Source organism: Pseudophryne corroboree, chromosome 3 (assembly GCF_028390025.1).
Source record: "Pseudophryne corroboree isolate aPseCor3 chromosome 3, aPseCor3.hap2, whole genome shotgun sequence".
In the NCBI taxonomy this organism is placed as follows: Eukaryota; Metazoa; Chordata; class Amphibia; order Anura; family Myobatrachidae; genus Pseudophryne; species Pseudophryne corroboree.
Window position 1 is genome coordinate 271273953 of NC_086446.1, and position 11284 is coordinate 271285236.

The window sequence follows — 11284 nt, forward strand, 5'->3', positions numbered from 1 at the left end:
AGTTAATTGGATTGACCCCATAGGGTTCAACATTCATTTTTATTCCTTTGCAATGTTTTTCTTTAAGCGAATACTTCTGAAATAGGATATAGTACACTTGTACCCTGCATTACAATATTAAACATGGTTAGATGATACCACAAGCTATAAATTAACCTTATAGTGGACATGGTTACTTTACAATACTTTTCATCGCTTTTCTTATACATGGTAATACTGATAGTTTTATCAGTTAACTGAGTCGTAAAAAAACCAACAACACATTTTGATTTGCATTTTATTGTTCCAGATATTATGGTTTCTGTATTGTACAGCACCCTTAATACACCCCTCCCAAACAATCTTGTAGTAATAGTCACCACCCAAATCCCCAAATGTCTTGTTCCACCAGGCCAGAATCCAAGGATCTGGAAGTCCTTCAACTTTTAACAATTAAAAAAAAAAAAAAGAAAAAAGAAAAATCACAACTTGGCTCCATTCCAAGTAAATTCCAAATGTGCAAATAGCATGATCCATGGGTCATGATGACACTGCCTGCTGGTAACCCAAGCCCTCAGTGCCCTAGCCCTGATGGAAGTCCAACTGCTCAGTGTCTCCACCCTGCTGGCATAATTGGAACACAAGCTTTCTTTGTTAATTTGGTCAATACCACCAGATGCCCATGCTCCAAGTCCTTACAATCAAATATTAATTCCCTGCAATAGTCTACAGTTCCTGAGCAAGTCATATCTGAGAATAAATTCCCAAGAGGGGGCCAAGAATTAAGTGAAAAAGCCTAACCCCCAAATATAAGCACAAGCTTTGAAAAAATGAGCCCATTCCAGTATTGAGCCCTCCCAAACCCCCAAAAAATATTTCATAAGTTCCAGAGTAAGGAAATATACCTCCCATCTTAAGATAGAACCCACCCTATGGAATGCATTCCTGCCCTCAGTACTGGCACTCTCTGCTGTGCTGCCCTTCATCCAGTCTTACATATGGGTACACACTCCTCTGTATAAATATATATATATATAGTGTGATAGTGGACGTGTGTGACGCACAATAACTGTATAGCATGAAAGAGGAGACTGAAAGACTGCTGTGTGGGAGAGATGTAGCTCAGACATACATTATATATACATGCAGATTCAGGCAGTGGCAGAGATTACTGCACGTATGCATAGACACGTGGGAGACACACAGCTAGACATATAGACAGTGCTGAGGCTTTATGGAGTTGTATAGTGGCTGGTCTCCCCCATTGCTATATGAGGGGATCTGAGGTCAGTAACACTTCCTGAGAGCTTCTGAGGATAAAAGGGAGGGCTCTGTGTGCAGAGAGGGGTCCTGAGGTTTATTGATGGTGTCTGAGCCCCTGAATTACAGGGAAATAGTCCTGAGGTCTTGTCCTGAGGTCTTATATTGTACAGAGGGGAAGCGGGGGTGTGGGTGAAAATATAAAAATAGATCAGACAGACAGATGAATAAACAGACATATAGATGTGATATAGATAGATAGGCTAGAAAGACATGTGTGTGAAAGACACAGATTCATAAATAGATATGAAACAGACATATGGATGTTTATACACACACACACACACACACACACACACACACACACACACGTATGTCCTTACCTGCCTTATGGCTCTGGACTTGTTTGCACCCGGCTGGACTGCAGGAATCAGTCAGGACTAGGTTAACAGACAGTTAGTGACACATGCAGAGTGTGTATGTGTGCGTGTGTGTGCACAGTATGTCTGTCTACATTACAGGCCCAGAAATGATGCCAGCACAGGAGAGAGTGCACAGATTGGAATGAAAGATCATTCTTCTGAGGGACAGCTAAAGAGAGTGCACTGAGAGACAGCGAGGAATTCAGACAGCAATGTGAGCAACAGCAAGGAATTATCTATGAGCTAGAAGCTGAAACAGACAGCAGAGAGCACCCTGAGAAACTGTAGTGTGAGTGTCCAAAGAGACCGTCAGGACAGAAAGTGCTCGGAGACTGTAGAGAGAGTGTTCCATGCGTTCACCTTTCTCATTAGTCGGAGAAATCTGTGGACAGTTCCACTACGTGTTACCTGCTGCCGATGCCTCTCTGTGGGGTGTAGGGTCTCAGTTTAGAACGAGAACACGAGGTCAGACACGCTTCCAAGGATAACACTCCCCGAAATCATCTCCACCACTTCAGGAGTGCAGTGATCGGGAAACTCGAAATGGGATCCGCTGCTGGGAAGAAGCTCCCTGTCTGATGGGACGCAGAGGGAACTAGAGTAAAGTCCAGGCAGACTTTCCTCCAGTCCCTCATCTTCCTCAACTGGCTCTGGGGAGGATGGCAGTGAGTTGGCAGGGGCATGGGGGGGCTGAGCAGAGGAGTAGGGGGGCACCTCTGGGCTGCGTGCTGATGACTCCCGATTCTGCGTCTCTTCTGATTGGTCATCTTTATCCCCCCCCCAATTGGGGCTTTCCTCCCCCCAGTGCATGCTGGATCCCAAATTCACTTCCGACTGGCATGGCGAGGGAGCAGGTTGGCACCTAGAAGTGGTACGGGGGAGCCTGGCACGTGTTCTGCCTGCTGGATCCCGGGTGCGTCTGCGCGGACGGTATTTGTAGTTGGGATAGTCAGCCATGTGTTTGAGTCGTAGACGTTCAGCCTCTCGGACATAAGGTATTTTATCTGTGTCCTCCAGTAACTTCCAACGCTGGCCAAGGCTGCGAGAGATGTCAGCATTGTGCATGTTGGGGCACAGAGACATGAGCTTTCTCCTCTCAATCTGAGACCACACCATGAAGGCATTCATTGGACGTTTTATGTGCCCACTAGGAGTCTTACACCAGCTGGGGCCCCCAGGAGCAGCATCTGGTGTCTTTGGGCTACCCTCCACAGTCTTGTGTTGTACCATCCTGAGACTTGAATTATGAAGTTGCTACACAATAGCCATGCTGCTTCTTAGTAGACAGTCCAGAAACGTGGTGCTTAGTCAGGTAAAGAGGGCACTGAGAAAAGAATGTAGAGGGCAGTAAGCTGCTGAAGGCTCAAGACAGGATACAGGGCAGAGTAGAAAGAGAAGGATGTGAAAGGGTTAGCAGGACAAGGGCACCTACAAAAAGAAGCAGGACAGGTGGGCAGAGAGATTTTGATACCAATGGAGCAGGGTGCTGAGGAGGGAGCTGACACAGCTAAATAAGGTCACAGTGCCAGTCAGTGCCCAGGAGTTTCTCTATCTACTCCCCCTGCTCTCTTCCTCTTCCTTTCTTTGTCTCCTGCTCAGCTCTTTCTCTCTGTCCCAGACGCTGCCTCACTGCCTGTCTCCCCACTTCAGTCTGGGGGGGTCACTGTAAACACAAGTCTGCAGGCAGCCCCCCCCCCTTCTCCTGAGCTGCTATTGGTTGCTGGGCGGGTCTGAGTCTGCACCAGCTCATTAATGGGCAGGAGACGAGAACAGCTCAGACATCTCCAGCCCAGAGACCGTGTGTGACACTGTGTGTGACAGTGCATATAGCCATGTGTGGCTGGGAGCCAGCCACCACGTGTCATGGTATATGTAGGAGGGACAGACACCTACACCGTGTCACATCTGTATGATAAGAAGCCAGTTACATATACACAAATATACATGCAAAGAATCAGAATGGACTCTAAGCTGTGTATGTATCATATACCGTACACACAACTGCAACAGACAAGGAACAAATAAGTATTACTATCAGCAACCTCTGTATTATATCAATATCATTCAGACACACATGTATTCTGTTAAATAAAAGGAACCCCAAGGACATCTTAGGTGTCATTTTCACACTGAAAGATCTGCAATAGGCACAAGTGCTTGCTTGGTGGCAGTGTTGAGTTATTTTAACCCCTGAAGTCCTAACTTGTGCATTTAGCTTTTCATAAAAAAAAAAAAAAATCCAAACACAGCATTCCCCAGTCAATACCAGATATGGCATGAAGAATATTTGGTTAATGGCGAAATTATCCAGACTTATGACATTAATTCTAAACACAATTACAACAATTGTTTACTAATGCTACACAAAAAAGGGACAGTACTTGGGGCACACAGCCTCTACATATCTCTTAGGCTGGGTACACATCAGGAAGAAGAGTATCAAAGCTGACCTGAGGACGGATGGAATGACATATCGTGCGACCGTACACACTGCACTGATCTGATGTACAACTGCGTGATTTATCGTTACCCGCCGCATTCTCCTGCAATCCGTTGTCAGTGGGGTCAGCCCATCAGACGTGCAGCACATCAGATGGAACAGCCCCACTGACGTCCGGGAGCACGCAAACATGTGTACACACTATGGGGGGTTATTCAGGCGCCGTTGTTCTTCCTACTCATGTTGCAATGATTTCCCGTATGCAAATATGATAATATGCTAATATAGGCAGAAGCTAACCTGTGCAAAAGGACGCCCACTGTTATCGCATCTTTTGCATACAGCACTGCATAATTGCAGAAACAATCGGTAGTATTGTCGCACATTGGGTCGCCACGCAGAGCCTGAGTGCCTCTGAAGAGACGCAGGCTGAATTGTGTGATCACAGCTGCTAATATATGCACGCCCAGAAAACACAGTCCAAATGGCCATGATACGCCTGCATTCGCATGACCTATTCCCGTTACCACCCCCAAACGCAGAATCCCGTCACTCACTTTGCAACTAAAATCTTGCTGCGACAGCACTCGCGAATCACTCGCTGCGCTCATACACAGTGCAAAAACATTGATCGATATGCGTACAACCGCCGCTTTGCGTCCATACCTGAATGACCCCCTAAGTGATATGGACAATATATCGTTCTGACCCTGCCTAAGACTGTAAATATTAAACTCAATGGATGGGGTGTTGGTCGCCCAAATCAACTGATTCCAGAACTTCTAAGAGCCAATATGCACTACAGCCCACAGCAGAGACTTGAACATTCCCAGTCCTCTTGAAAAGCAATGAAATTAGATTAACTATTCACCCAAATAGTCTCCAAGATCTGGGTTTGGTATGTGTGAATGACGGACGGGATGACAATGCTCACAATACCGATACCGGCATCCCGATCGTTAAAATCCCGACAGGGGCAAAGTAAGTATGCTACTCTCATCTACCCCCTACCCCTCTCTTCCTGCAGCCTAACCCTTACCTCCCCCCGAGTGCTTAATCATAAACTCCCCCTGGTGGTGCCTAACCAGTGGTGCAAATAGAAAAAACGTCTTATAGGTACTGTGTAAACCAGTGGTCTCCAACCTTAATTGGGGTGTGAGCTACTTTCGGAAAATAAAACCACTGAAGGAGCTACCCTCTCGCCAATGCGCGCCATATATACAAATAATGCCTCCCAGCAGTGCCAGACACACAAATAATGCCCCCAGCAGTGCCAGATACACACATAATGCCCCCAGCAGTACCAAATACACAAATAATGCCCCCACCAGTGCCAGATACAATTCCCCCTGCAGTGCCATTTAAAATGCCCCTCACAGTGCCAGATAAAACGCCCCCCACCCCGCAGTGTCCGATACAGTGCCCCACACAGTGCTAACCCTTGCTGGCTTCTTCTACTGCCACCGGTGCTGCTCCTCTTGTATGAGGGATGGAAGGGGAGGAGAGTGCAGCGCGCGCCTCTCCTGTGAAGTCCGGAGAGTGGCTGCGGTGAGGGTGACAGAGTCTCCGGCGGCGGCGGGCATTTAAAATATGGTGCCAGTAAGTGAGCCAATCAAAACTCGCGGCCTGGCAGCCAATCAGGTGCCGCCCCAGCCGGTCCACGAGCTTTGATTGGCTGACGGCCGGCACAATATTAAAAATGAAGGGAGGAGTGCCAGTGACTGCCCAAGCCCGTGCGCTCTGTGAGCTACCGAAAATATTACGGCGAGCTACCGGTTGGAGATCACTGGTGTAAACCAAATGCCATATGGGGCGTGGTCAATGAAAATGGAGGCGTGATACACACATGAGGGGGCCAGATACACATGACCCCAATGCCAGATATACTCCTACAGTGCCAGATGCACAAATGCCCCATCGTGCCAGATGCACAAATGCACCCACAGTGCCAGATACACATATGCCAGATATGCCGCCACAGTGCCAGATACACATATACCCCCACAGTGCCAGATATGCTCCATAGTGCCAGATACACAATTGCCCCCAGTGCCAGACATGCCCCCACATTGCCAGATATGTCCAAACACTCCAGATATGCCCCCACTTAGCCAGATATACATGCCCCCAGAGTGCCAGATATACATGCCCCCAGAGTGCCAGATATTCCCACCAGTGCCAGTTATGACCCCATTTTGCCAGATACACATGCCCCCACAGTGCCAGATACACATGCCCCCAGAGTGCCAGATATTCCCACCAGAGTGCCAGATATGCCCCCACTTTGCCAGATACACATGCCCCCAGAGTGCCAGATATACCCCCACTTTGCCAGATACACATGCCCCCACAGTGCTAGATATGCCCCCATAGTGCCAGATACACATATGCCCCCACAGTGCCACATATGCCTCTTCAGTGCCAGATATGCCCCCATTTTGCCAGATACACATGCCCCCAGAGTGCCAGATATGCTCCCACAGTGCCAGATACACATGCCCCCAGAGTGCCAGATATGCACCCACAGTGCCAGATATGCCCCCATAGTGCCAGATACACATGCCCCCACAATGCTAGATATGTCCCCACAGTGCCAGATACAAATATGCCCCCACTTTGCCAGATACACATGCCCCCAGAGTGCCAGATATGCCCCAGCAGTGCAACTCACCTTTGTTGCTGATGCCTGGGACTGGCACTGTCATCTTCTGCTGCTGCTGCGGAAGGGAGAGGAGAACACAGCACGCACCCCTCCTGCCCTCAGTCCGGTACCCGCGTCCTCCTGCGGCGCTGGCAACCTGTAAATTAATTAGATCTGGCTTCTGTCCGTGAGCCAATTAGGGCTCCAGGTCCGGCAGCAGCAGTTCCTGATTGGCTGCCGGTCCGCGAGCTCTGGTTGGCTCATTAATCGGCGTTTCAGTGCACGCCGCAGCCGCCGGACTCAGGCAGGAGAGGTGCAGGACGCTCTCCTCTCTCCAACACTGGTGGGTCACTGGTGCCCTGCAATGTGTGCGGATGGCGGTACGGCGTACCCACTGTCAAATTCTTAAGGGTACACCATACCCGACCGTACCCGCACACTTGCACCACTGTGCCTAACCCTACCCCCCCTTCCTCCCCTCCGCCATAAATCTAACCTCCCCCTCGTGGTGCCTAAACCTACCCTCCCCCTCCACCTAACCCTAACCTCCCCCTCGCAGCCTAACACTAACCTCTCCCAGGGAGCAACTAAACCTAACACACACACACCCCGGCCCTAGCCCGCCAGCGCCAGCATTCTGACAGGTGTTGGGATTCCAGTGTCAGTAGTCCGACTGCCAGGATCCCAACAACCGGTAACTTAACCGCATCCCCTCTAAGCATATCATGTACGTTCCTAGCCTGAGATGACCTTGAAATACTACAATCCCCATGCCAGGTCTACTAGATTTGAGTATAAAGGTATACTTTACAGTTTAAATACTGCTGTTCAATATAAATTAACATCAAAAGACAGACTATAAAGGGTTTACCCTATTTACTGTGAAGGGGCTGAGCTGCCATTGCAACAGCCTTCCACTCACCCCCTAGCACACAATCTCACACCGGACTGGCAGAATTTTGTATGCAGCCCTGACATACTGTAAATGCGGCATATAGCTGCCGTGAGTGAACTTGTGGCTAATAGGATTGATCCTAGTAGTAAATTGTAAGCGAGGCATCTGAAATGCAGAATAAAGAAAGAAATGCATTGTACAGCTGCTCAATATTACTTGACATTTCCTTAGACAAAAATGCCAAAAGACAAATAATAAAAATACCAGGGACTTTACCTGTAGATTAGGGACCACTGACAACTATCCAGTGAGTAGGACTGCAAATGCAAATCAGTTCCCATCTTCAGGTAATGAGGTGGAGGCTATACAACACAATTGGGACTATCCAAACAACTTTGTAATATCTTGGTGTATTATAAATAAAACATAATAAAGATATACAGCTAATTTCCTAGCTGACTATTAATCACAAACAGGTCTCTCAGTGTTTTAAATGTTACTTGGTAAAAAGCACAAATTTAGAAATGTCTGAGTGCCCAAATGAGATGAAATCATTTCTGTATTACATGAGCATACGGAAGCCATGTCACATGACATAGCTCAAAAGGTTAAAGGTCACATTGCTACTGATAAAGCTGAATATTTATCGTATATAAAACACCTTAAGAGGTCTAAGAACACTGTACGCTATCTACGTAAGAAGTACCGTAAGGGTACGCAAGTTGTGTAGCGATCGCTCAACCGTAGTCGAGACGCTCAAGCGTCACGTTCGCTTACGGCCCAGTGATCACAGGCAGGCACGCTATTGGCTGCCGACTAACGTGATGATTCGCTATAGCGTAGCGTACGCTCGGGACCACGAGGAGATCACCAGCGGTGCAGACGCTTACAACGTTTAAACCTTTATATCTATACCTTTAACGATGAGATACACAGTATACCTTAGTGTAGAGACAGAGTGTAAGTGCAACCTGGTGTAACCTGATTAACTACAAAGCTGCTTGAGCGTCACCGACGCTCAGAGAATACTTAACCCTTATAAAAAATACACAGATACCTGGGCTTAGGGTCCGAAACCTATTATATGTATTATAACTATTATACTTGCAAAAGGAATCACAGTACAAATGATACACTACAATATAACATAAACCAACTAACCAGATAAACTACACAGGAAATACAATACAATACAATTTAAGGAAAATACGAGAGAAAGAGTAGAGAGAGAGAGATAGAGAGAGAGAGAGAGATGGCTCACAGTAAGACAATATGATTACGGAGAAAACTTACGCACAAGGGGAACGATCGCATGCGCCTCGATATCCAGCTCCCGATTATCAGCAATGAGAACCGTTGAAGAGAGAGAACTGGATACGGTCGGCCTGCCTATTTATGCCCCACACACAATACAATTCAATGGTCCCTACAATCTCATTGTTCATTGGACACAGGAATTCGGCTTCGCATTATAACAAAAGGTCATAGGTTGATTCATACAGGTGGGCTGTGACTATTTCCAACTGCTCAGGTGGGAGGGAAACTGGGTTTCCAGCCGCATGGGTAATAAAGTGCAAATAAAGTAAATGTTCATAAACTTCTTATGTCCATAACTATTCGCACGAGCGATTGATCTGCTTCAAACCAACACCGGAATATTTCTAATTAAATATTCTTCCGATGGATACTAAACACCACTGTATTACTCCTGTCTGACCCTTCGTATCACACAAAGAGGGATTCCTCTGTTCATAAACATTCTATATTAACCAAACTTTCAGAATCTATCAAAGGGACCATGATCTACAAAATACATTATTAGTGAAAATATGTAATGATTGAGTCGCACGCTACAACCACATAAACTCTACCGTAAATACGCATACCATGCGCCTGCGGGTGCCCGCGACTGTGAGTATGCGCACGTACGGGAGAGCGTACGCATGCGCAGCACGGACCTGTGTGAGGTGCAAATATGGTAGTGTGCATAGAGATATTTTTCTGACTTTGACAGTCCACCCTTTGGCAGTCAATAATAACTGCCACTTCCTGAAAACATTTCAAAAGGAGAAAAATATATGTTAGGGGTTAATTCATTTCCATGGTTGGGTAAGGGAGGAGAGAGGAGTAGGTGTGAAGAGGGTATGACCTAGTGAGATAGCAGAAGCATGTGTGTATGAATCCGTGTTTGGGGGGGTCATGTATCATCGTGCCGTACGTGTTGTAAATCAAGCTTCGAGGTATTGCGAAGTATACATTTGAATTCCTTCTTATCCCGTGGTACGGGTCTGTGGATGGGCTGTCAAACTTTACCGAGCTCTTTTCGGATTTTGAACAAAATGGGGAGCACATTTTAGTTGATGATACATGAATGGGGGAATATGTGATTGCTGATATCTGTGCCTGTATTCCCTATACTATGTGTGTCATTACCTGAGGGTTGTAGAAATGAAGAAAAGACATAATTACGGTAAATGCGGTGGTATTCTATGTCAGGTTAATGTACATCTGTCGGTTGAAGTTTTGTTCGGTATCAGTTGAAAGTCGTCTTCTTTGCGCTGTTTTGCTCATTAGGCGTGAGCAATAAGCTTTGTCAATAACATTAGATTTACAAATAATGTTGGGCTAGCGTAAGTTTAAGAATTCTAGGGAAACTGGGGATCCATGGCAAAGTTCATCAAATGTCCATTTCTCAAGTGGTCAAAACTTCTTCTTTGGTCTATCCGTTGTCTGTATAGCGTCTCGTCAACTTCCTCGTCCAAGTGGGTCTTTTTATCTTGGAGAAAAACCAGAAAAACAGGTGAAAGAAACGGACCGTAGAAATCGCATTTTCATCACATCATTGTTTCTATCATTGGGTCATAAATCAAATCCAGGTTAATTACAGTTTCCTCACTCCTCAAACTCATTACCTTAGTACGACGATTGCACCTCATTAAAGCCTGACCGCATCTAAATATCAAACCGATCGTTATGATAACACCTAAGATACATAGGAGAAACTTCCCAACATCCATTATGACTCCTTGAGCCCAGTCTCCCAAACCGGAGAACCAATTTCGCGGGTTCAACCATGACACCCAACCAGTCAGCTCATTACCTACAGCAGCAAGAGTGAGATTGTGTCTCCTGCGAAATTCCCACTTCAATTGGAGAATATCGTCCATCTTTTGGTCTATGACCTCGACCGGATCCTCTGTGCTATTCGTGATATACGTGCAACATTTCACGCCGTACTGTGTTGCCAATGTAACACAATATCCACCTGTCACTGCTGTGAGGTAATTAAGAACCATTCTATGCTGCACCAGTTCTGTTTTATAAGCTTGAAGTTCCCTTCCCGTATATCTAAACGTGTCATCATACATTTCAGTGATATTATCTAACAAATTTGCGAGCGCCGATATGTATTTATAATTTAGCACTCCTCTAGCGGTGCGGGTGAAATCTAACGCGATTAAGAATTGAATCCCGGTGGATTCACTTATCAGATCAGAGGCCGGATGCTCTGTCTTCTCTATCAGGTGCCTTTTAACAACGTGCTCGTAATGGGTGTGAGTATAAGGAGCTTGGGCACCACGGTGTATGTCTTTCATTTTGTCATGTGTTACAGTCATTACTTCAGGCAATACTTTTCCAATATAACA

The 11284-nt window shown here is 46.4% G+C and overlaps 1 protein-coding gene across 1 annotated transcript; it reads right to left on the reverse strand.

The window, feature by feature from the left end:
• Positions 1–263: 263 nt before the first annotated feature.
• SOX12 (SRY-box transcription factor 12) lies at positions 264–3375 on the reverse strand. The gene has a single exon (XM_063959092.1). The coding sequence runs from the start codon at positions 2889–2891 to the stop codon at positions 2109–2111; it is 783 nt and encodes a 260-aa protein (XP_063815162.1). The 5' UTR covers positions 2892–3375; the 3' UTR covers positions 264–2108.
• Between the last annotated feature and the right edge of the window lie 7909 nt (positions 3376–11284).